This window comes from Podarcis liolepis (genome assembly GCF_965112155.1).
Source record: "Podarcis liolepis genome assembly, chromosome: 2".
In the NCBI taxonomy this organism is placed as follows: Eukaryota; Metazoa; Chordata; class Lepidosauria; order Squamata; family Lacertidae; genus Podarcis; species Podarcis liolepis.
Genome location: NC_139555.1, coordinates 49,036,806 through 49,063,814, shown reverse-complemented (window position 1 = coordinate 49,063,814; position 27,009 = coordinate 49,036,806). Strand labels below are relative to the sequence as shown.

Here is a 27,009-nt window from a genome sequence, read left to right as displayed (position 1 = left end):
CTTCTTCCTCTTATAAGAGCTTTCCTCTCTTATTCTCTTCATTTCTATTCCCAGTCTGTTTATTACAATTATTGTTAATAATAACCTTTTATTTCACTTTCTAATTTCCATCAACAACTTCTCTAGATCTTTCCCCTCAGAGAAGAGAGACTTTCCTTCCTTCCCCATCCACCTCCATGCAATTATCTTTCTCCTGGTCAGTCTGCAAGAGGTGCTGACATTGATCTAATCAAAAGACTATGGCAAGGGTTGGGGGCAGGGCAGGCAAGTGAGTAGGCACTGCACTGTTTCTTGCACTGAGGCCCACCTGAAAATGGTCCAAAGCCCACAGGTGAGTCTTGGCCCACTGGATGAGAAACACTGGCCTACAGCACTTGTGATTAGTGAAGAAACTGGCCTATGATTTACCTTAGAACGTCCTACATTGTTACTAGATGGATGGATGGAAAGATAGAGGCCATATAGATAATGTTTATGGAATTCTAAATTTGAGACCTCTGATACAAACAGATCTGCACCTCCTAAACTAATGTGCAGGTAAGAACTTAGTTGCACACCAGTTCTCATACTTCCCAGATGATTGGATGCAGTTCTCGGCTCAAAAAAAGGACACAATATATTAGAAATCCATATTTTCAGAGGAAAAACAAAGTATGAGAGAAAAAATACATTTAGAGTGTATATTTTAATGTGTGTTAAATGTACATTTTTATGCTGATCTTTTTAAATTGCAGATTAATGCAGAATCAGAACAGAACAGATTTATGGGTGAATACATATGGAAATGACATGGAAATGAAATAAACTTGTTTCACTTATACCTAATTGATGGATAGACTAGGGCAGTGTAGCAAATATTAGTGTGTGTCTGTATAACTTTGTTAAAAACTTGCTTCAAGTTCTGTTTGTCATGTGTCAAACAAGGTTAATTTATGTTAAAAACATGATGTTATTGAAGAGGGGTCTTAGAAAAGAGGTAAGAAGGAGACCGGTTATGTCAAGGGCTATGTGACAGTTGCTATGATACAAAGAGTGTTCTTCTGCCAACACCAGACAAAGCACTAGCAAGCTAGCATGTCACAGCAGAGACGGCCCCAGGCTCCCACATCATAAGAAGACCTCCTTCTCTGAAATACCACATTAAATTCCTTTGCACGTTGATATTCAAACAAGAGGGAGGAATTGAAATCACTATTCTGATGCAAAAATGGTTTGATATAGGGAAAAGAACTGTGGATGAGAATATGAACAAGATAAGATTTGGGTCATCACCATAAGGGACTTATTTCTCAATTAAAAATTCAGCACATCTCTTCAGATGCCAGTCATCACCTCCTTGTGCAGCACTAGGGACTAGCCTTGACATTTTGTCATATGAACCACTGGCTCTCTCATGAAGCAACACTTAAAACAAAGCTCAAATACATTTGCAGCTTTATACCAGTGTAAGCCACACTTTAGTCACTTAAGTGCTAATTAATGCCAAAAACTGATGGGTTGTATCCAACTGGTGTCCCTCTGCTGATGGAAGACTCTCTGATCCAGTGGTACCTTCTTCTAGTGGAACATGGATAGAGAGAATATTCTGCAATTCCCCTTCCTCCTGAAGCCCATCATCCTAACCCTGGGTTTGAGGATCACCTTCACCATTGCCAAAGATTGCCTCAGTCTGCTGGAACAAAGAGTCTGCTGGAACAAAGAGTTCTTGGCTGGAGAAGCATCAATTGGATACAAGTCTGTAAGTATTCTTCTGATGAGGAGCCAAATGATAACACTATGGATGCTGTGGGCAGGTGTTAACAGTTCTGCTTTGGGCAGCTTTGGGCAGCTTTAAGAACAGATAGCAGCATACAGGAATATTAGAATGAATTTTAATATTACAAGACTGAACCCGGGACTTTCAGAGGCCCACAGATATTGGCCTAGCCTACTGCTATCCAGCTGTTACCTGCTTGCAGTCCTGATCATCATAAGGACAGAAGCACACCCCAGCTAGCAGGTACACGGCTGCTTCATATCAAGGTTTCCACTTCCTTCTCCAATAATGTAGTAAAAATCATACTGTGTCCTGACATCACATTGTGCACCAGGCAATGTTGCAACACCAGGTGAGGAAGGCAAGGGATACATATGATGCTATCAGGGCACAAGCTATGGAGAAGGAAGAGGAGAATGTGACACGGGGCTGTTATTTTCTGTGGCGGCCTCCTCTTTTTCATCACATTGTTTTGAGTTTGGTTGTAACTTTCAAGGGCAAGTGGGGCATACCTGGGTCTTCCTTACCATTGGATTAAAGCTACTGAGGCATTAGAAAAGTTTGAGATGAACAGTATACACAGCGTTTGTCAAATGAAAAGTGCCAGGTGCCTCACCTCTTCACAGGATCTGGCCTCCTCTACACTACTGATAGGATTCCTCCCATCCCCACAACTGTTCTAGTTTGTAACAGCAGCAAAAAGGGTATTATAGAACTGGAAGTATGTCTAGAGCTTCTCTATATGGTTCCCTGGGGTCAATGTTACTGATTCATCACTTACAAAAAGTTATATAACAAGTTTCAGAAAATATAACTCTGCAGTAAGTGGCAGAGCAGTGACTGTCCCCCACCTCAGTGAACAATATTTAAGCTTGAAAACTTTAACAAGTTATGAGGGGGTGGGCATAAGAAGATAAAATGAAAAATGCTACAAAATATATATCTTATTCCTTTTTAACTTCTAGGAGTTCCTCGGACATAAAGAAATTATAACTCAGCATCAACATTGCCCCTTTAAGGCAAGCAAAACTAAAGGCAGCATTAACATACTATTAAGCTTCAGTTCTCAAGGCACAGTTGGCACTACTAAAGCCCAAGCAAAATCAAAGGCGGCATGAAGGCACAGATCTCTGAGCGCAACACTTGAAACATTTTTAATACAGAAATGGAGAAACTTGGATGTCTCCACTCTGTGGGTCACTGTCAAGTGAGGAAATTGCAAAGTGAAAAGTCACCTTAGATGTCCATGAAACAAAGTATGCTCTAATAACACAATGAATCAATGTCCTTCACCTTTCACTCATGTGCAAACATATACTAGCTCACATAAAAGCTTCAAATGTCGCAGGGGAAAAAAGATTTAGCCACTGTCTGGTATTTGAAAATATGCCTGAAAATATTTGTTGGGTTTGTTCTATGTAGGGAAGCTCATACTTCTAAAATAGTATTGATGATAGCCAAGACTGACAACATCTAGTCCAGCCTTCTCTGTAAAAAAGCCTTCACAACTTGCCTTGAACCTGAGACCCAAAAGATTTCAAGCAGGGAGTCAGTCTGTGTACCACTAGTCTGTTCTGTCCAAATAAACTAACAAGAGGGATACCAGCAAGGAATCTTCGTAACAAGCCAGAAAGGAGCTTACCTAACCTGTTTAAAACTCTGATGCCCTACTTGCCACTGATCTAAACAACAGTCTCTGTTGATGTATTCTTCCAGTAGACCACACATCCCTCATCTTGCCCTGCTTCCAACTTAACTAAAGTTTATGCTAATACTCCCATGGCCCCCAAAAGCTGACCAACCATTCCTCTTTAAGACCCTAGACTTTATCCTAAGTGGTGCCCACAACCTGATGTTGAGATGTGGTGTTGAAATGACCACAGTCAAATTCAACACATATGTTAAGTTGGAAGTTACCAATGAAGTCCATCACAAATCACATTTGATATATATAAAAAAGAAACTTCTCAAAGATGAGAGGACTAGTTAAAAGAAAGTTTTAAAAGGAGGAGGATCAAATATCTCCAAAAACCTTAGAGGTTATTTTAAACCATAAAAGCTAAAACAACCTAATGGAAGCATCCCATTTGTGCAATAACTCCCACCTGCACAATGGACCACCTGTCCAAATCTGAGGGTGAAGAGAGGTAATGGAAGTCCCACTGCATGGGCATTTGTTAGATACAACCCATAGCTAGAATTTATAAAGACACCAACAAGTCTAAGAGGATGTCAGAGTAGTTAATAAGCAGAATTGAGCTAGAAAAGCTGCAAAAGGCAAGGAAGATTCATTCAAAGAAAGGGGGGGGAGGATATTTATTTAAAATGATTTAAATCACAGCCTTTCTGCTAAAAGAAGGTTGTTGTAAACCGCTGTAATATCTACATGATACAGCAGCAATGTTTTTGGTTTTTTTAAGAAAAAGAGGTGCGTTTTTTTAGAAAACGCACCATGAACATCTCTCTCGTTCTCTTATAATGGCAATGGTGCCCACCTGAGAGGTGCCAGAACTGAATTCTGGCAGCTTCCAGCTGAAAAGAAAGCCCTGTACAGTGATATATAAATATTTTTATGAATAACTTAAAAAAACAAACCACCCCACCTCCAAATACAAAACGCTTGAAAGAAATAAAGAGATAGTGTGACATAACAACTGGAGTTCATATTTTATAAACTTGTCTAAACAAAACTGCCTTGGCCAGAAGGTAGAAAGTCAAAAGGAAGGGAACCTCTCACAGAATAAAATTCTGTAACTGGGGTGCGGCCACTTAAAATACGCTTCCACATATTGCAGACATCAGAGCCTTAAGTCTGTGCTGGGATACAGAAAGGGGCCTTGAATGTCTTACCCAAATGAGAACAAAAGAATGTGTCGAACGTGGCAATATTAAGGCAATCTAAAGAAAGAACAATGTGAAGAGCTTATTACTTTCACCACAGATGAAGCTCATCAGAATTCCACCTCTCAATTCAAACCCAGTTTAATTTACATTCCCCCACCCTCAGTCTCCAGTCTCCAACCCAGGTACAGCCCCTCCACAAACAATTGCCCAAGTGGAGTGTCCTCACCTTCATCTCACCTCAACAGACTGGACCAAAGTGCTAATAATTTTTGGCAAAGTTCAGGATTTACCCACTTTTTAACCTTTACCATACATATTCAAGAGATATGGACAACTTGTGGCACAAGGATAAATGGTGTCAAACCTATATCTGTTTAAAGTGCTGTATATACAAAGAATAAGAAGAAGAGTTTGGATTTGATATCCTGCTTTATCGCTAGCCGAAGGAGTCTCAAAGGAGCTAACATTCTCCTTTCCCTTCCTCCCCCACAACAAACACTCTGTGAGGTGATTGAGGCTGAGAGACTTCAAAGAAGTGTGACTTCTTTGTCACAGCAGCTGCATGTGGAGGAGCGGGGACGCCAACCCGGTTCACCAAATTACGAGTCTACCGCTCTTAACCACTACACCACACTGTCTCTCCAGTGGCTTGACATTACACAGAATCCAGCTACACCTAACTGTTTATCCACTTTAAATTGCTGGAAAGGATAAATATATGTTAAGCAATTTCAAACCCGTAAGAGAGTGGGGGGAAGAATGTGTTTTATTTGTTATATTCATAATAATGCTTTAAAGCTCTTGCAGCAAGCCAAGGAACAGCATGGTCTAAAACAGAGGATCTCATTTAAATATTTGACATAAGCAATTGTCTGGATGGCATACACATTTTTATGAGCAGCACTTTTTATAATGCTAGTGGCTGTAAATAATGGAAAGCCAATTAAAACGAATATCTTATCAAGGACAAATGCCATTAAACTACAAATAAAACGTTTATGCCAAGTCGTGAAAAATCTACCCTATTTAGTTAATGAATTGAGCATGGGATAATTTAGATTGCCAAACTACAATTTTAGAAAGCTGATGGGGGTGTAAACCTGTGGAGAACTGCACTTCTGTGTTAGTGTATTGATTTGACTAGCACTTATTATGTTAGCAGCCTCTTGAATTTTATTGTGAAGTGGAATTGAAATGTTCCTCTTTTTCTGCTTGTCTCCTTAAACTGACTTGTTTTATTTAATGTATGCTTCACATCCCATTTAAGATTAAATTAACAACACAATCCTATGCATATTTACTGAGTGGTAAGTTCCACTGAGTTGAATGGGACTTACTCCCAGGTAAGCATTTATAGGCTTGCAAACTAAGTCTGCACTCTACGGGCAAAGGGCTGAATAACTTCAGAGAGTTCAGTGTCAAAGAATTATGGGCTTCCCCACACTACATATTTATTGAGCATTCATTTGCTTTCCAAATCACACAAAGTACAATTCTTTTTCAAAAAGTGGATTTGTTGCCATTGGGGTAGTATATAACTAATTTTTACTGTTGGGTTTCCCATAGGCATCTAGTTGGCCACTGTGAGAACAAAATGCTGGACTAGATGGACCATTGGCCTGATCCAGCATGCTCTTTTATGTTATGTTCTTACTCTTACTTTATTTTGATTGGTCAACTCTGAGTAAAATTTAGTTGAGTGTCACTCATGCGATCTAATTTAATTGCCTAAACCTGAAATTCTGGTTCCAAAATTAATCCCTTCCATGAAAAACCAACAATCTGGAGGCACCCCATGTCCTTCTTCTGTCGGATAAGTGTTTTAAGGAATGAAGTTGAGACAACTGTCCCCTTTTCTTGCAAAACAGATTTTTTTAAAAAAAACCAAAAGTTTAACCTATAACTATCTCACAAGTTACATTTGGTTTCAAATGTGACCAAACCTTTCCCATCACCTGAAGGAATTCTAACATTATCCAGGTGCAATAAAGTGTGCTTTTAATGCCACTAGAGAGTTGCTTGAGTATTATTGCAGACACAGAACTGGCTGAAGAATCAAGAATCGGATGAAGAAACCAGCTTCTGGATTGACAGATTTGTTATTTAACAGGATCCATGATAGGTTACTAGTCTCAATGCAGGCACTCTCATATAGTGATGACTGACTCTGGGTGAATTGCTGCTGCCTTCAGCCCTGAGTGCCCAGGTGCCCCAACTGTGCATAGACACACTGTGAACAAGCAAGTGCTCCCGCATATAGGTTTATCTGCAGCCATTTTCGCTCAGTGAAGCAGGGATGCATTCTTGGTGGAGGAACTGGCGGAGTGACTCTGCTCCTGTTTCACCATATGAATGTACTTGGAAACTGGTAAGGAAATCTATCACAAAGTGTGCAATGAGCAAATGATTAACATTAAATGAATACGTATAAATGCCCAACGAGCAAATCAGAATGAATACAAAAGGAACGGTCAGTGTTGTATAACTGCCCTGCAAACAAGTTGGAACAAATGCTCAATAAAGACTGGAGATAATCTAATTTGTGCAAGCAAATCAGTATGAATGTTCAATAAGTAGGTCATGTGAGAGAGTCCATAATTTGGCTTTGAACTCTCTGAAGTTATTTAACTCCTTGCCTATAGAGTGAAGATGAAGCCCATAATCCTATAAATGTTTACCTGGAAGTAAGTCCTATTCAACTCAGTAAACGTGCATAGGATTGTGCTCTTAATCTAATAATCTTAAATGATGTGTGAAGTTTATGTTAAACAGAGCAAATTCCAATGAGACAATGTTATGCAAACAGCAAATGGAAACCTTTTTATCCCTCCTCATAAAAAGTAAAGAGGCTAACATAATAAGTGCTAGTCAAATCAATACACTAACACAGAAGTGCAGTTCTCCACAGGTTTACATTCCCAACAGCTTTCTCAAAATGTAGCCTGGCTATCTAAATTATCTCATGCTCAATTCATTAACTAAATAGGATGGGTTTTTCAAAACTTTGCCTGCTTTATTAGTAATTTTGTGGCATTTGCACTTGAGACAATCATTTTAATTGACTCTCCATTATTTGCAGACACTGAATGTATTTATCAGATTTGTTCCCCCAATTTCTGATCTTAAGCAGCTCACATTATTCTGTAAATACAGCAAAATTAAATCCAAATAGATCCCTGAAGAGAGGGGAAGCTGGAGAACAGAACCAAAAAGCAGCAGCAGCAACAAAAACACACAGAGAGACACAAGAATATTTTCCCACACAGATAAAATTCAATTTCTATAGCAAAGGCCAAAGGAACAGAAGCAGAAGCAGCTCTGTTCTGACTTGGGACACACATGTGATGGTGTTTGCCTTCCTTTTCCTTCCTTGCTTGTCCCAAACAGGGCAGCTGTCATAGATGCTGTGTGGAGGAATCCAGGCATGGCCAAACTTGGCCCTCCAGCTCTTTCGGGACTACAATTCCCATCATCCCTAGCTAACAGGGTCAGTGGTCAGGGATGATGGGAATTGTAGTCCCAAAACAGCTGGAGGGCCAAGTTTGGCCATGCCTGGATCAGTACCACCAGTAAATAAAGTCAAGGCATCGGATGGTCTTCACCTGCTTCCCTAATATGGTTTCCTTAACACAGGATAGCTGGTCTTTCAAGACCACTGTGGTTGTAGTGGTGGAACTCCTACTGAGATGCAGCAACTGTATCCTAGTGGCTTGCACATAATTCATAGTAATTATATGCAACATGAAAATAACTACACATCATTCTAAAAATTATATTTTGCAGCCTATACTAACTATGCATAGACTATACAACCAACTCTAACCAAGCAATCCAGATCCCTAACCTGATGTGGTGGTGAAGGTTTAGATGAGATGGAGGCTTGCCTCTGCTGGTCCCTGCCAACAAAGGAGCCCTTCCTCTTGGGAGCACCCAGTGGGCCTGCCCAAATGGCAAGTGAGCAGAAGCTTCCACCAGTGCTATCTCCACTGGCAGCATCCTGTAGAACAGCTCCTGAAACAGAGCATTCAGATCTGACCTGGCCTGGAGCAGGATCTGCTGGATCCAGAATCAGATCTGTTGCCATCGTGCAATGGCAGTAGGCTGGATCCAGGTCTCTTCACTGCCCAAGCCCACAAACTAGAGTAACAAAGAGGCTTTTCCCCTCCCCCCGGTCCCCACCTTCCACCCTGACCAGTGTGAGTGGCAGAACTGCGGATGCAGCAATGGCAACACTGCTCCATTAATACCTGCCACTGCTAGCCATGGGGTTTAGATTCTGCTCTAAGTGTATGTACTTGAGTTTTATGATTTCAGCAAAGACAATTACTTGGCCAAGAGAAAAATAGAGCAGAAAATATGTCATAAATGTTTTGTGAGGCAGCACTGTGAACAAGCATGTCTCTGTGCTGCACGATCAATCTGCTGATTCTTTTAAAAAGTTACAAGAGCAGGCCATAAATCAGAGTTACAATTTATTTGCAGCTTTATAGAGACATCCTGAGTCACAGAGTCTTAAATGACTTTGTCTTGACCTTGTGTGCATTTTTGTTTTAAGAAAAGATAAGACTGTTACATTCCCAATTTTATATTAAACGGTAAAATAGGAATGCTCCTTTTGATTTCTGTTGTTGTTATTACAGTGGTACCCTGGGTTACATACGCTTCAGGTTACAAATGCTTCAGGTTACAGACTCCGCTAACCCAGAAATATTACCTCAGGTTAAGAACTTTGCTTCAGGATGAGAACAGAAATCGTGCTCCGGCGGCGCAGCAGCAGCAGGAGACCCCATTAGCTAATGTGGTGCTTCAGGTTAAGAACAGTTTCAGGTTAAGAACAGACCTCCAGAACGAATAAAGTTCTGAACCTGAGGTACCACTGTACTTGGTTGCTTTCCTGAAAACCCAAGGATTTTGGGGTAATTTTGTTAAATGTCAGAAAAATAAGACAGCCAAATGAAAAATCTATCTTTCATCTATCTATCTATCTATCTATCTATCTATCTATCTATCTATCTATCTATCCATCTAACATTCCACACACAGAAAGCTTCGTGTCTATACATGGGCGTAGCCAGGATTTATTTGGGGGTGAGAGACTTTATGTTGCAGGGGCAGAACCGAGTTATCTGCAAAGCAGTTGGTTCAGTTAGTTATGTATGTATGTATGTATGTATGTTTGTTTGTTTGTTTGATGGGGGCGGGGACAGTTGCCCCTCCCTGCACCCACCTGTCTATGACCATGGTATATAATCTGAACACAAACTTCAAACAAAAGACAAAAATACAGGGCCAAATCCATGCTTATTACTCTACCCCCATCTGTCCCTATTTTTTTCTCTTTTTCTTACATGGTAGATGAACAATTGGTGTAAAAGTACAGCTGCTGACAGGGCACGTACCTGATAAATATTGATTGTCTACCTTCAATGAATCAATAAGGTCAAGATGTGCCCAGCCAAGCAGAGGTTTTGCTGGTGGAATGATTTTGCTTTACTTAAAAAAGAGAGAAAAACCTTACTATAAAAAATAGTAATACATGAAATGAGTGACTATGACTTAGTCCTTCCCCATTTTTTTTACAGAGTCATCTATATTCTCTCTCTCTCTTATTGAACTACAATTTAATATATTATTGGTATTTTGTATTTTAAAAATATTCAATACATTATCATAGTCTTATCCTTGTACTGTACCTTGTACCTTGGAGTATTTGGTCCAGAAAGGTGGCTTATAAATATTTAAATAAATAATATAATATAATGGTCCTAAGTCCGAAAAGAGGTTTAAATAATCTTCTCCACAGTTCATGGGTGTTTTGAGTTAAATGTGAGAGAAAAGGTGTACTAAAAAAAAAAAGAGGGAGGACTTGGAAACAGAACAAAAAACTCATTTGCCTACTTAGAATGGTTAAATATATTGTATTGCACTTCTGGTTAGGAAGGCTCCACATGAATGGTGTGCATGTGTGTCAACCTGGGAGTGTGGTGGAGGGGGAGGCAGGGGAAGAAAGTTTTGGTTGCACAACTGAGAAAAACACAGAAATTACTAGCCAGAGAGATTTGTAACTACATGTCAAATGAGTAGTAGAGGCATATGACAGACAAGAGACATGACAGAAGAGAATGAGTTTGGCGCTTTTGAGAACAGGCATCAGGAGACGTTAGAAATCTGCATAGTGGTGGGATGGGTGGATTCTAAGTTCAACAATTCACTGATTTAATAGTGGAGGCTGAGAACTATATGTACCAGAATTTACCAGCTAAGGTAATAGCTACAGATCTCTTTTGTTGTTGTTGTTGTTGTTTAGTCATTTAGTCATGTCCGACTCTTCATGACCCCATGGACCAGAGCACACCAGGCACTCCTGTCTTCCATTGCCTCCCGCAGATCTCTAATATGTATTATATTTCCTGATGCAATATTGAAGGACTGTTACATAGGACAGGACCTATGGATTCTTAAGGATAGCCAAAAATCATCAAATAACCGACCCACTGAAAACAGGCTAGATCTAGACACATCAAAGAAGCGTTTCAATTAAATGTGTTGTAAATTTAAACAGGGAAAATGGGTAGAGAAAAACAACGCTCCACAGCACCATCTGGTGACACAATGTTATTTCGCATATACAACACATATAAATCACTTTTTCTTTACCAATCTAGCTGAGTCCCAGGTGTACTATAAAAAAAGATTTACTTAAATTAAAGGTGATGCTATTAACATTTGTTCCTGTAGCCCATCAAACTGCAATGAGTCCTTTCTGGCCTTCCTGAACTTACAATTTAGCACAAAAAGGGGCTGTAAACTCTGCTGCGGTTTCTTATGTTATGCAAGTTAATGCTGGCCATTAAAATCTGTCCTAGGATGACTTGCCTTAATAGTTTTGCTGTGGATTTCCTTCAAGAATACTGTAAGAAAAATGTTTCATACATTGCTCCCTTGTACTTGTCACAAGGTATTTAGAAATTTGCTCAGGCATTTTTATGATGTTATATGACCACTAAATTCTTAAGTACCTTTATACTGGGAGCAGGGAGAAGTTAAGCTTTTGCTCAAACAGCAACTTTTTATTATTATTTCACCTCTAAAATGCCTTTTATCTCCTGGGAAAACTTTGACACTCTGTGCTGTGTTAGCATTTTGCTGGCATAAATGTTTCAGTATTATATCCCATAAACAAACAAACAAAAATAGAAAGAAAAAGCACATTGATCAGAGGTGGCCCTTTCTTCTCTCTCTTTTTGTAGTAGGCAATCTCTAGCAAAATTCAAACCAGTATTTTTTAAAAATAAAAAAAACCTTTATCAATCACCTAAACGTTATTAGGAAGGCATGTACTGGGAGAACAAAGCAAATGGGAGAGAAATCGATATAGTTTTAATATTATGCAGAGTTGTCACTTTTTTGGGCTGACACATTTAAATGAATTCCATATTTATGACTGCACTTGGGTATATTTAACTTATCTGATATAACGCATCACAAATTGTGCTATAAAATAAAGAGCCAAGTGAGTAAATACTGCTAGGAAGACTCTCAGTGCTATTCTATCAGTGTTTACTCAAAAAAATGTCCCACTGTGTTCAATGAGGGTTCTTTCCAGGTAAGTGTCAGGTTGCAGCCTAGAGCTAATCATGAAGGATTTTCCAGAGGGAGGACGTTTCTTTTTCCCCTTGTTATCATAGGATTTTTAAAGTTTGAGGATCCTATGATTTTGTGAACGAACATGCTAAAAATAGCTCTAGTTGTTCTTTGCATGACTTTTTATCCAGTTCCAATTTTAAGGATTAAATTCAGAATTGAATTTGTCACCACACTTAGATGAAACCAAATCAAAATCAGGAACACAATTAATTTTTCTCTGGGAGTTGTCCTAAATAAAAAGATACTTCTGATTCATGTGCAAAGCCTTGAGTGGAAATAACACATGCAGGAAAATAATGGTGTGAGTAGAGGTGTGTTTTAAAAATGGAACTTCTACCCTATGCATAAATCAGGTAATAATAAAGTAAAATAGCATGGGCTTATAAATGAAATTCAAGTCTTAGGCACACATTTGATTCAATGCTTCGAAGGTGATCAGAACCAGGCCAGGTTGCTCCACTGGTTGCTGATACCAGATGGAAACAGGTGTGCTTTAGATGGTCGGCAGTCCACAGGGCATTTGTAGAGCCCAGCACTTTCATTTGATATCTTTCTGGTGTAAGGTGAATTCCGTTTTATTCATCCAGGTCTTTCAGGTGTTTTAATTTGTGTAGATATGTGGATTCAAAGTCCTGGTTAGGACCTTACAGTTTAGGCCTAAGTTACCCGAAAGCCTATCTGCACACGTATCCACCTACCTGTAGCCTGAGATCAACACCAGAAAGCTTGCTCAGGTGCCCACCTGTTAAGACTATTAGGTGGGTCACCATCTGTACTAGAGCCTTCTAAGTGGTGGCCCTGCAGTTGTGGAACTCTTTCTTTTTGGGAGTGTGACAGGTGTCACCCCTAACAATGCTTTGAAGAGCCATCTCTTATCAGTTGCTTTTGGTGAGTAATATATATTGGAGATTTTATGCTCTGGGCCCTTGAATTTTAATATTACTTTGCTGATTTATTCATTAGATTAGTTAACTGATCCTTTTTCTTATATTGTTTTTTTGTACTGCAATAACTGCAAAAAAAAAAAAATCCAATATACTGAAAGTCACTTTGTGGAGAAAATTTATCAAAATCTTATTAAATATGAATAAATATTTGTTAAATAAATGTTCATAATTGATTGGGGAATTTTTTTATAGTCCGTTTCTGTTATTTGATCACATCAAAAAATTAGAGGATAAGACAGCAGAATAGTTTAAGAAAGCTACTTTGACTATTAATTGACAACTCTTTTTCTTTTTCCAGAAAAAAATACTTCTTTGTTTTTCTGCAAAGACAGGCTTTTGGAGACCAAAAATATTTCTGGATCTCATCTTTGTCACTCAGTTCGCCAGACATCCTTAACCCCACAGTTCTGTGAACAAGATCAAGGAATATACTTAAATAATTTGCTTCCAGTTAATCCTGTTGGATGCGTTACTTTCATTTGGACACAACTCTCTGGCTTCTGTTCAGCTACTTAAGATTAGTTTCAAGAGTAACAGTGAGAATATGGGACAACAAGAAGAAAAACCCCTAAAGGAAAAGTCTCAGTTTATTATTAAAGGATATGTTCTTCCAGCAAAACTATGCATCAGGGAGGCAAATGCCCTAAACTGCTATTATGCTTGTTATTTATATTCTATGCAAAGACAAAATATCTGGGATCAGATATTTAAGTTGTAAGTTTACTATTTCAGTCATAAAATAATATTTTAATAGAGTAAAAGAGTAATAAAAAAAAACCCTAACACCAGGAATTGCTAACGAAAATATACATGGCAAGTCCATATAAAATGAAGAGTTAGGTTTTCACCTAATAACAATAGAATCTGTGGCCTCAAGCCAAATGTTGCTCAAATGACCAAATGAAATGGGTCGCAAAGAAACACATTATCTGCCTACACTAAATTGCGACTCAATGGCTCAGCAAGGCATCAAAGTGCGCCCTGTGCTGCTGAAGCGGAACAGTCTGGATTCAGTGGATTTTCGGAGGCAGCCCCACCATCGCAGGAGCAAATCTCAACAAGTCCGATTCAAAGACGATGGAACAGACAACCCACCTGTGGCAGAATCGGAACTGGAGACAGGAGCTGCTCAAGACCCGTGTGAACTGGGTAAAACACAAACGCCCCTAGTCAGTGGTTCCCCCTTTCTAACTCCCTCTCACAAAGGATTACAAAACATTGCCATACAGACTTCTCCCAGCCTCAGGAAGCACTTTCCGGTATTTAAAAAGAAAAAAATCACAACAAGCAAGTCCTTAACAGAAATGCCGAATGATTCTGAATATTCCATTCAAGTCAATGGCAATCTTTCTGAGCAGGACATAATCTCTTCCAGTCTCTCTTACCTAAGTATCACGCAGCATTTAGATGATGGACCAAGAACGGCCAATCGGCTGTTTCAGAGGGTGCCTAAAGCACAAAGCAACGGGCCTGTCCATTTGGTTTCGGATAAAATTACAATACTGGAAAAGGCAACTGTTTCTACCCAGGCCCCTGAATACACACATCTGGGTTCTGCACAAGACAATTTTTCCATTTATGGCCCGCACACACAAATGGAAATCAGCAGCCCAGTTCATTCTTCTACAGCTGTCAGACAATCCAATGAGAACTGTTCCGTGCACAAGGGCTCAGAGAAATCTCTCCCCTGCTTAAGTAGTAACTGCAATGAAGCCAGTGCGGATCATAGTTCCTATGAAGAAAAAAACTATACTGAGCTACTCGCATTTAAGGATGACACTAGCACTAAGGAAACCATTCTGTCATCGCCTCAGCTACACCACAGTTCATTATGCTGCTCCCTCCAAGAACATCAGCAGCCAATTCAGCAGAAAACAGACTCTGACCATAAGACATTGACTAATGATATACAAACAACATCATTCACTAACAACAGTGCATCACCGTCTGTTCCCTCATGTCAAACTGTAACAGAGAACGTTTCTACCAATACCGAAGTGCCACAGTATGACAACTGCTTAGAAGGCTTTCACATAAATGCCTATCTTCCAGGGGCTGAAATAAAACCACACAACAAAGAGATTAAAGAAATTAATCAAATTCACTTGGCACACAGCGAGCTGTGTGCCCTGCAAGACAGGCTCCAGTCCGTTGAAGAATCTTTGCAGTCGAACCAGGAGAAGATTAAAGTCCTTTTGAATGTAATTCAAGATATGGAAAAGGCCAGAGCCCTCAATGAAGGGTATGGTGTGTTTTGGTATTTAACACTACTTTGTTTATTAACACTATCTATCATCTATCTATCTATCTTTCTATCTATCTATCTATCTATCTATCTATCTATCATCTATCTATCTATCATCTACCTATACTGTCCTCTGTTTCTCTCTGCTAACAACACTATCCCCTAAACCAAATCTTCCTCTTATTCATTCAGGGTTATATAACCATAAGGAAACTTAGTCCCCATAAGGCCACTTCCTGGATTTTCAGCTTGAACTTTACAACCATCCCTAGTCCAGGCTTCCCAGTCCTTCAGATGTTGTTGGACTTCACCTCCCAACATCTGTAACTACTGGCCATGCTGGCTGGGGCTGGTGGGAGTTGGAGCCCAAAACATCTGAAGGGCACCAGGTTGGGGAAGGCTGCTCTAACTTTTTTGCTTGTGATATATTTTTTAAAGCTGCTTAACTGTTTAAGCTGTAAGAAGCAAAACTGCATCTGCTTTCCAGTGTTCTAGCAAATTAGCAGAAAGGCACTGTGATGACTTACAAGCACAAGTAACTTATTTTCAATTTTTATAAAAATCAAAAAATATATTAGTGTGCAATACAAATAAAACAACCTTAAACATATTAAACCACTGGAATATACCTTCTGGCTGTTCTGTATTGATCTTCTCCTTACAGTGTATTTCTGGCACCCTCAGCTCAAAATGTCTGGCTACAGGCCTATTTCTATAATGTGCAGCAGTGAAAAAGCAGTGCCTAAAGCTAGTTCTAGTACTGAGCTTGCCGTTTCCCATGTTATCATCCAAGACATACCACAATCCTTTTTTTATGAGTGGGGAACCAGTAGCCCTCCAGCCACTGCTGAGCTACAACTCCAGTTGTCCCTATGACCACGATTGTCGCTTATGGTGGCTGGAGACATGGTGGTGGGCTATGGGCTCTCAAATTTCAGCAGTGCCCTGTGCTGTGCTAAAATTTGGTGCACCCCCTCCCTCTCGTGCTCCATTCTACAGCATAGTTTTGGTGCCCCCTGCAGGGCAGTGTCAAGTGTGGCTGCACCACCCTAAAACCACCTCGGCTGGAGCATCAAACATCTGGAGGGCCACAGGTATCCATAGCTTAATTCCACAGAAGTGCCTGAAATATCAACATAGTTCTCAACTCTATAACAAATCAAGCTTTAGGTTTCTAGTGGTTCTTCTGAACTCGTTTTATCACTGTGACATTAAATTTGTAATGTTTGCAATTTTCAAAGAACTTTTATGGTGGCACAACTATCATTCAGTGCTGAAAAGAAGAGTAAAATTAGATCCTAAGAGAGAATTCATGGATTCATTTTGGGCTGAACATGCCCACACCCATAACTCAGTGCAAGCTGTCAGTGAGTAATGGGGTGATTTTGACCCATGGGAATGAAAATCCCACTAAAATGTTACATCCAGGCCATTTCACTGAAAATAGGCTTACGTTATTGCACTCGTCTCTAAATCATTCCTGATAGATGACTGCCAAGCCCAGCCTTGAAGGAAATTTCCAGGAATGGCAGCTTGGATATTTGCTCAAGCAGGTAGCAACTGAAGGAACAAATGCTGCAAATCATGTTATTTAAAATTAAAACATTCTGTAATAGCATGGCTTTGTGGAAGACTTTAAAATAATTCTTATCTCTGTTAAAAACAAAACAGGGGCAGTAAACCATGTGTGTGAAATAGAAAGATGGATAAGTGCGGAAAGAGAAGGGGCCTTTCAGGAACACTAACTTTTAATTAATGCGCCCTGTTTTCCATAACATTTCCCACTCATGTATTTCCATCATTCAGTCTGACACTTATGGCTGCATGTAACTGCATGCAAACAGGCATAGCCTCACTCATATGCTCATGATCACAAGGATAAATTTAAGTGTGAACCAGGCAAAACACAAGCATCTCATTTGCCACTGATGTATACTCTTCAAGGAACAGTAGACAATCCAAGTTGTATGTTGAGTATACCTGTATGAAGCATACCTTAATAGATGGCTACAATTCATACTTTACATTCTTACTTGAAAGATCCCCTTTAAAAATGCAGTATATTAAGTGGCCCACAGATACAATGCACAGTAATTTTAACAGCACTTTCCCCCCAACCATTGCAATGCAAAGCCTTACCACCATGGATTTTGGAATCCTTTTACCACTGGTGCACACCTACATTTTCCCCAATGAGATACATCTGGAATTTTATGTAGTCTGCTTCCATGTAAGTAAGAGAAAGAGATAAGCTATTTTGAGCTCTTTTAAGGATTTACAGTGCACTCATGTTTACTCAGAAGTAAATTCTACTGTAGTCAATGGGGCCAACTTCCCAATAATCTGGGAGTACGACACATTAGATTCAATGAGACTCTCTTCTGAGTATAGACCTGTATGGGATTGTGCTGTAGGATTCTAGTCTAATTCAATCAAAGTAAAACCAAATTCCTAATAATATTCCTTAATATTTAAAGTGTTACACATGGAAATGCCTGCAGAATAAGTGTTGTGACTGAGGACTTAGAAGTAGAACTGCTGGTTTTCTAAATGGTAAATCATAGTACCTATTATTTATTGCAGGCGGAACTTCTACCGCACTGGCCAAGATCTCAACAACTGCAGCACTTGCCAGAACACGGCATGTATCATTTACAGGTAGGTGAAGGTAAAGGATGCCTGGACGGTTAAATCCGGTCAAAGGCGACAATGGGGTGCAGCGCTCATCTTGCTTTTCAGGCTGAGGGAGCCGGCATTTGTTTAAAGACAGCTTTCTGGGTCATTTAGGAATATGTTTCTTATTCTAAGAGATGCAGAACGTGTTGTTTAAAAATTAGCATGTGTTTGTAAAGTACAACTGGTATAGCCAAATATTTATTTCACCTATACGTCTAGGCAGCGGCATAGCTAGCCGTCGGGTGCCTGGTGTGGGGATGTGCCCATGGGGGTGGGGCCAACCTCTCCAGTGCTTGGAGCTTCTGTACTGCCTCCCCCTCAGCTGTAGGGGGGCTGAGAGAGAGACAGTAGGCAGACTAAGTCCCACGCTGCCGTTTCAGGCAGCGCAAAATCTGCAGGCGCCTAAGCCACCATGTCACTCCTAAAAAGTTTCATGAGCCCATTTTTTTTAAAAAAAAAACAAACCTCATTTGTCACCCTCCCCAGTAATGACACCCGAGACGGACAGCACCCCCTGCACCACCCCTTCCTCCACCACTGTGTCTAGGTCTGTTCAGAAATTACACTGAACACAGGCACAGGCTGTACAAGCCTGTGTGAAAGAGTGTTCCTTGTTGATTTCTACAGCTCTTTTACTGTGTACACAGTCTGTACAGTTGTTGAATATTATATCGGGGGACAACGACAATAAAGATATTATTATTATTATTATTATTATTATTATTATTATTATTATTATTATTGAATAAATCTTTGAGTGTCCAGCACAACTAATGTACATGTGGGTATAGATTGTACATTTGTTGAACGTAACATGTGAACACGTTACAGATACAATCCTTCAGCTTTGCAAGTGTTCCATTGGCCTCTTCTTAAGACTCAGATAATGATTTAATATTCCATTCAGCAGATGAAGACAGGATGCTACTATTTTGTTGTCCTCAGTGTCAGGAAATGCACATGTGAAGGCTGCATGCCCAGAAGATTTCCAAAGAGAATTAGCTAGTTTTCAAGCCTTCTCTCTAACATGGGTTTGTCATGTGAAGTCAATTAATCTATAAATGTAGGACTTTGCTACCTCCATTAAACATGACTGAGGCCCACTTGTACATTGTGCCCTCATGTCAGTTCTCTGAGAAATCAAATGAGAAATTGCTGAAATATGTAATGTATTGTTAAAACAAGTTTCCATGCCAGAAGACTGGAAGCTGGCCAACATAATGCCAATATTAAACAAAGCATCCAGGGGAGATCCAGGAAACTGCTTTATAATGCTTGTCTTGGTTAAATTAGTGGAAAGCCTTCCTGAGGCTAGAATAATTCAACATGATGAGGTTTTAAAGCCTAGCGGTGGGAACTGCTGTATTTTTTTATTGTAAAGCTTACCACTATAGAAATAATAAATGGCATGAGGAGATCTACATGGCTTCAGAAAACAGAAGCCTTGCATCCCCTTAATTGCAGTTGTCAACGCAAGCATTTAAACAGATGTTATCTACTAGGTGCTATATATTTGGATTTTATTTTATTATTTTTTTAAAAAAACCTGCACAAAGAAATTTAGCAACCATGGGATAAAAGGACATCCTCTCCTAGATCATTACAGGTTAAAACTTAAAAGAGAGGAAGCAAATATGCAAATACAGTGACAGTTTTCTGGCTTGACACAGTTGGAAGGAGTGCTGGACTCTGCAGAATTTTGGTGTTATCTAGCAAAAGTGCAGCTACACTATTGGTTTAATTTTATGTTTTCTGCTTTGCTTTGGTAATTATCCCCTGCTTCATTTTCAATATCTCCATATTCTAATTTGCATACATCTGTTTTGAATTTTATGAATAAAAAATAAATTAGGAAAGCATGCTTGTAAAGTCCCATACAACACTGGCACCCAGCAGAGACAGGGAAGTGCACAGACGGCTCACCAAGTAAGATTCCAGTCACCAATATCCTCTTCTTAAAAAAAATTTACAATTTTACTAGAACAATTTTACAACAGCTTATTTCTAAACCAGCTTTCCTGATATACACGTTTATGCATGAAAAGCAAGAGCCATCGCTTAAACTGCAGAACTGAGTCACTCATTCACCTCAGCGTATCTGACGATGGAACTGCTTTGAGGTTTTTCCTACAATATATATAAATTTTATGAAATTCAAACATAAACTTTCCCTTTAGCAAAACGACTGATGTTATAGCTCCACAAAGCAGTTCTTGTGGTTGACCTACACTAAGGTGAAATACATAAATGCAGAACAAAAACTGTTGTGATGCCAGCATGGTGGTTGTGCTGCAAAGTGAATCAGAAGCCAAGGTAGAGGCCCCTTGTAATCTAAGTTTCTCCAGAAGCCTCTAACCCCTCCTCATGGAAAAATCTACTTTATTGTAGTTTTTACATAGTTAAATTTATCTCAATCATCTGATACTTAAATTACTTGCAGAAACAAGCTACCTGAACAAATAAATCACTGAAATCCAAAGAAGACCAAATATATAAGCTTATCAATTTTTGGGAGAAAATGTTCTGCATTAGGAAACAGGATAGATCAATAATCTTGCATGTTCACATTCTTTCTGAAGCCTCACATTATTTAATATACACAATAAAGTCAACTGCTTGTCTGCCGGTTTATGGAAGAAGCGTAAGCACCTAAGTACTTTTGTGACATCTACCATGAAAGCTTTAGTTCCTATCTCTTAATATAATATAAAGACAAACTAAAGACAAACTTAGAACAACTCATCCAGTTTATTAGTTTAGACATTCAGTGAATGTCAGCTTCAAAATTATAGGACCAGGTATCCTATAACCAAAGGAACTGTGTTGATTCTCTGAACTTTACCACATACAGGGCATCAAAATCATGGCAGATATATGCACATGTTGAGAGGCATTATGCTTCTAAATACCAGTACAAACTGCTGGAGAGAACTATTTTCTTCATGTCCTGCTTGTGGGCTTCCCAAAGGTATCTAGGACATAGAATCATAAGGTTGGAAGGGACCATGAGGGCCATCTGCTTGGCCACTCTAAAAAACAGTGGTCTAGTTAAAGGCTTCTTTCTCATTCTGTATTCTTGCAGGATTGTTGAAACTTTCTAGGCAACAAGCGCCACCAACTACAACTACAACTACAACTCTCTTGAGTTTTGTTGCTTGCTTCAGATTCTAGGAGTTAAGGCTTAAGGTCCATCTCTTTTGACCAGCTCATGTGACTGCCAACTATCTGCCCCATTGTGCAAATTCTGCTAAAATTCAATAACCTTGATAACCCACACTTTTTCTGTCCTAGCCTTCCTTTCCCTGCTGTGCAGCCACTCCTCATCTGGTTAAATCTCCCCTTGCCTGCAATTTCTATGATAGATAATGCCATATTTTTTGTTGTTTTTATGTCCAACTTATGTATTTATTTCTAACTTGTGTATATGCCACTGTTAAAAATAAATGCCTGCAACATTCATGTAACAACATTCTATATGGAACTCACTATGGCAATGGGAAAGTGATTATTTCACAAGAGATGAAATATTGCTGTCTGAGTACCTGGAAAAGACAGAGAATTGTGCCGCTCACTACTGTAAAATGAACTGGTCATATCCCTGCCATACATCATGTGAAGCATCTACTTCTATCTGCAGTACTGGGGAGATCTGCTCCCCCCTTTGTAACAAGGTGGGATGTCTGGCTACTAATTGAACTCATGGACCTTTTCAGTCCCACTCAACTCTACCTAACAGATCCATTTACTCCTTTCAACTGTGTCAGAATGGTGGGTTGGGAAAGAGGGAGGGATCTGGGTTTTATTTTATTTTAAATTTAAGCTGCATATTGTGCAGTGAGATCTTCAATTATGCTTACTTTTATATATTTTTTATTACTGAAAGTTAGCCTAACATTTTCTTGGTTAATTTTATCTTCTAGTACCATACAAAAATATTCTAGGGCATAAACCAACTTTAATCAAAGTAGTTCCTTCACATCTGAGACTCCCTGTGATTTTAATTATCTTCCCCACCTACCCATCCTGTTTATACTTAGAATTGCTGCTTCTTCTCATTAGGTTACAGGTCACCAAGACAGCATGAGACCATTTAGGTCACTTTTAAATTATACATTGCCATTGAGGGAGGTTTACATGCTACCAAATAACTGTTATCACAATTTCATGTAACTAACCTTAACAGATGAAACTGCTAGCCTCAGTCTACAAACAGTAAGCAAAACATGGATCATTGCCTCTTATATGCTTTGGAAGCAAACATTCTAAAATCAGGGTCAAGCTGGGAGGCGCTTAAAGGCAATGGTCCATAGTGGATGCTGACTAACTGAATGTGTGACTTTACCCTTAATCAATTTGCTTATTAAGTATACAATGAATACACATATCTAATAGGAAATTTGAATAAGTACACTGCAAGTTTGATTAGTCACCTACAGTTAAGCCAAACTAGCTAAAGGAACCCCTTCATGGATCACTGCCTGGCCATGGCGAAGGGGCTTGAATAACTCAGAGAAGCTATGAGCTATGCCATGCAGGGCCACCCAAGATGGACAGGTCATAGTGGAGAGTTTTGACCAAACGTGATTCACCTGGAGCACGAACCGGCAAGCCACTCCAGTATCCCTGCCAAGAAACATATCCATTCTTAAGGAAATCAGCCCTGAGTGCTCACTGGAAGGACAGATCGTGAAGCTGAGGCTCCAATACTTTGGCCACCTCATGAGAAGAGAAGACTCCCTGGAAAAGACCCTGGTGTTGGGAAAGATGGAGGGCACAAGGAGAAGGGGACGACAGAGGACGAGATGGTTGGACAGTGTTCTCGAACCTACCAACATGAGTTTGACCAAACTGCGGGAGGCAGTGGAAGACAGGAGTGCCTGGCGTGCTCTGGTCCATGGGGTCACGAAGAGTCGGACACGACTAAACAACAACAGCTAAAGGAAATTATATACTGAGATTATTTGTTTATGGAAGGTGATGAACATGCTGTGAGGTTCCTTCTCCAACCTTATACTAAGTAGGCACATAAAACCCCCATCCAGTACAAACAACAAAACTAGCTAGAGATGTGATATAGAATCCTTACATTTCGAGAAATCAGGGCATTTGTTCAAATCAGTTACTGAACTACATAGAGAAGGCTTCCTGCTTCAGACCTTCACTGTCTGTGACTTGGAGGTTGATAGTGACAGCCATGGAGTGGGGTGTGGGAAGCTTAACATGCTCATCCCCTGCTCTTCCCACTCTCACGGATGTTTACAGGCAAAACACCTGACTGGGGTGTCAGTGATCATTCCAGGTTCAATCCCAGGTAATTCCATTTAAATAAGTTCTCAGGTAGCAAGGCTGGAAGAGATGCCCTATCTGAGATTCTGAAAGGCTACTGCAAGTCTAAGTAGTCACAACTGAACTAGGTGGGCCAATGATCATAGGTCTTCTTAAAGGAATTAAACAATCTTCATTTAAGGCTTAAGAACTGTCAAGAGTTGTGCTTCATCTTCACAACTTTTCTTTATAAAATCAATAAAAAATATTTTTTAAAGAGCTGTGCTTCAATACATATATTGTAGACTGCAGTGCTATGCACTCTTCACTGAGAGTAAGCAAAACAGAATGAGAATTAGTCTTGAGTAAACATGCACAGGAATGCACTGCAGGTTTAAAAAAAAACAAGAAGCAAAACATTACAAAAATCTTATTACATATCCCTGCATTATTTAACTCCAATTGATACTAACATGCTTCATCCAGCTGAATTCTCTGTGTACCACTTTGAAATTACAAGGGTCAACGTTTCCATAGAAACAAAAATGGAGTATAGTTTTCTCTTGAATCACATTAATGAGAGAGGAAAGAATATACCCTTAAGACTTGCAATTATGCTTACTATAAACATAAGGGAGAATTTGCCATCTAATTATCTCAGCTTCAGAGGGGTAGCAAGTATGAATTGTTAAGGATACTAAATGTAAGATCTGAAGGAAGCTAAAAAAAGTTGGCTTGGGCATATTTTTAATTAAGAAATTTTAATTTTTGTGTATTTAACAGTCAGCTGGGTTCAAACTACATTAACTGAATAAACATACTGATGGAAGAGGTCACTATTTAAGATGAAAGAAAATCCAAACAGAAAAACAGATAGTGTGGTTTCTTCCCCCCCCCCCCCGAGACTAAGAGTAAAATTTTAATTACCTCAAGGTGAAAAACTAGGGCAGTGTTTCCCAAATTTCTGAGAGCTAAGGCACATTTTTGTTCTGAAATGAATTGTGGGCTCACTTTTCTGTTGCACCACAAAAGTGAAATAGTGTAAGTAGTGAAATAGTAAAAATTGTTCACCTTCAAGATAAGAACATAAAAAGAGTCCTGCTGGATCAGACCAAAGGTCAATTCAGCATCCTATTTCTCACTGTGGCCACCGAAAATGTCTATGAGAAACCCACAAGCAGGACATGAGGTTCAATAGGCCCCTGCCATTTTTGTTTCCCCAACAAACTGGCATTCATGGTGCCAGTAGCTTGCCTCAGACAGAATGTCAACTCTTCAATTCAAAGTGAATGAAAAAAGTCCTGTGAACCAAACATCAATTTATCTTGTACCATCTGAAGTGCCTACATCCGGCAGAATCATCAAGATTGCTTCTTCCACTATAGTTTTAGGAGTTCCAGGTTACAAATTTATTATACAGTTGACAATTTGTACTCATTACATCCTTCTATCACATGAGAATGTGCTGTGGTAAGCTGCAGCTGGCCCTGATTTACTTTATTTTATTTTATTTTATTTTATTTTTGAGGGGGTGGGATATTTGTGTTAAAATAAATACATGTGTTTACTTCAGTGAATGCCATGGGTTCCTGTTAAAACAGAGGCAAATCTTAAATGGGAATCTTGTACTATGACGTTACTCTTCACAAGTGCACTGCAGTCTTTAGTCTTCTTGCACAGTCCTGCAAAGTGCAACTTAGGCTGCAATCCTAACTCCACTTACCTGGGAGTAAGCCCCACTGAATTCAATAGGACTTACTTTCGAGCTGACATGGTAGATTGTCATGAATCTGTTCATGCCACATAATGAAGTTGCTGCTATTGAGAGGTGCTGAGGGGGTAAAAATGATACAGGTGGAACAGGTGAACTGCAACTGTCATGTTGCACTATCACATTATCATCTGCTAAATCTGATCAGGAAGGCTGCAATCATGCGTTTGCCTAGCTTCTTACCTGTGCCTAGTGGCATGGTCCATTTCTGTTCTGGTTATAGACTGTTGCTCACATAACAACCTGTGGCTAAATAGCAACTTGAGATCAGAGTACTGGTCTAGTGATTTTTGACAAAAGATTCCTGCATTGCAGGGGGTTGGACTAGATGACCCGTGTGGTCCCTTCCAACTCTACTATTCTATGATTATAAGCAGTTAAGAAAGCAGAAAATGCAAAACAATACCTTTTAACACTGTAAGAAACATTGCTTTGAATGCTAAGTGGTCTGAAAGAGATCTGGGGCACTTAAATATCCCGTCTTATGCTGTGATATAAACCAGTTAGAAATGTTTTCCATGAAAGACAGGTAAGCAACAACACATGCCAGTCAGGAAGCAGGAAAACACTAAGATATTTTGCTTATGTGTATGCATATTTCCCAAAAGATAAGTGGATGGATCATAATGTGTTTTGAAAATGTTGCCTCTTTAGGAGGGGTGCATTTTGTAAAACTTTTTCCTAAGATGATACTGACAGATGGTGTATGTAGCTTGTTCCCATCTGAAGAGCGAGCAACAGTGGAGACCTCTGTAATCTAAATAATCCTTATAAAAATCCTTTTTATCGTGTTATTACTACATTTAGAATTGAACTACTGGAATCAGAATTAAAAGCTTGTTCCTGAACCAAGTATGCTGGTGATCCCACACAACTTATCTCTTTCTGAAGATTACTCGTACTCTTAGCAAGTGATAAATACTTATTATTGATAGCCATCTGGTCAAATATTGATGATCTACTGGGCAATCTAGCACAAAGTTTCTGAATTTCAAATGCAAAGCATGTATGGCATTTAATCGCTTTAACTTTTATCTGTGATCTCTTTTGAGCTGTTGCACTGGGTGAGGGAACTGTTTGTGACACACTCTCACAGAGAGAAGATAGTAAAAATTCATTATTCCAAAAGGCTCTTATATACTATCAACATTTAATATCAATATTACAGGGTCAAGAAAGCTACCATTAATGTGTGAACATGTATCATATTTATTATTCCATAGTAAAATAACCCTGTCCGTGAAAATGCTCATTAAAAGTCTACCTTTCCCACCATTTACCCCATTCTCTGCAATTCATCAGTAGCACACTTTCAGGGATGTCTAACTCACACCCAGGGCGCACCTATAATTTCCCACTTAAATTAAACTGATGGTGAAGGAGGCCTGTACTAGAAATACCAAAATACCTCTGGACCCATTCTGCTCTAGATGGTGTTGCCTCATTGCTCTAGATGGTGTTGCTCTAGATGGTGTTGCCCCCCTGATCCACAGCAATCTCCATCATTTGGGTGACATGCAAGCAAGGTGGTGAAAGCAGGCTCAGGGGACCGCCCAAACCAGCTTGATAGAGCAATTTCAGGACCCTAGACAGCACCAAAGGTTCTTTATACTATACTCAACACTAATGTCTCATAACCAATGTACCGGTAACTGATCTGTAGAAAAGACTGTACAACTTGAAAAGAGAGACAAGACATGTACTTTTGCAGTCCAATCAAATATTTTATAAATAATAACAAACAAAAAACAAAAATAAGAGTTCAAGACCACAAACAGCACCTAAGGGCAGGAAAGAATAGAGTTGCCTCAGGCCTGGCTTGTTGCAGCTGCCAGAGTTCTGTGGTTTGGTCTGGAGA

At 39.4% G+C, this 27,009-nt stretch overlaps 2 protein-coding genes across 9 annotated transcripts in view; one reads left to right on the top strand and one right to left on the bottom strand.

The window, feature by feature from the left end:
• DOCK2 (dedicator of cytokinesis 2) overlaps window positions 1-27,009 on the bottom strand; it is a 266,689-nt gene that overhangs the window by 139,795 nt on the left and 99,885 nt on the right. The gene's annotated exons all lie outside the window — the stretch shown is intronic.
• The window catches only part of INSYN2B (inhibitory synaptic factor family member 2B), a 75,011-nt gene that overhangs the window by 41,291 nt on the left and 6,711 nt on the right, over window positions 1-27,009 (top strand). For all 4 annotated transcript variants that reach the window (XR_014520633.1, XR_014520634.1, XM_083482285.1 and 1 more), the window contains 2 exons: window positions 13,493-15,436; window positions 18,023-18,097. Coding sequence is in view for 2 of the 4 variants with exons in the window: in XM_083482285.1 (XP_083338411.1) it covers window positions 14,100-15,436; window positions 18,023-18,097 (1,412 nt within the window). In the remaining 2 variants the exon portion in view is untranslated. The remainder of the gene's footprint in view (window positions 1-13,492; window positions 15,437-18,022; window positions 18,098-27,009) is intronic.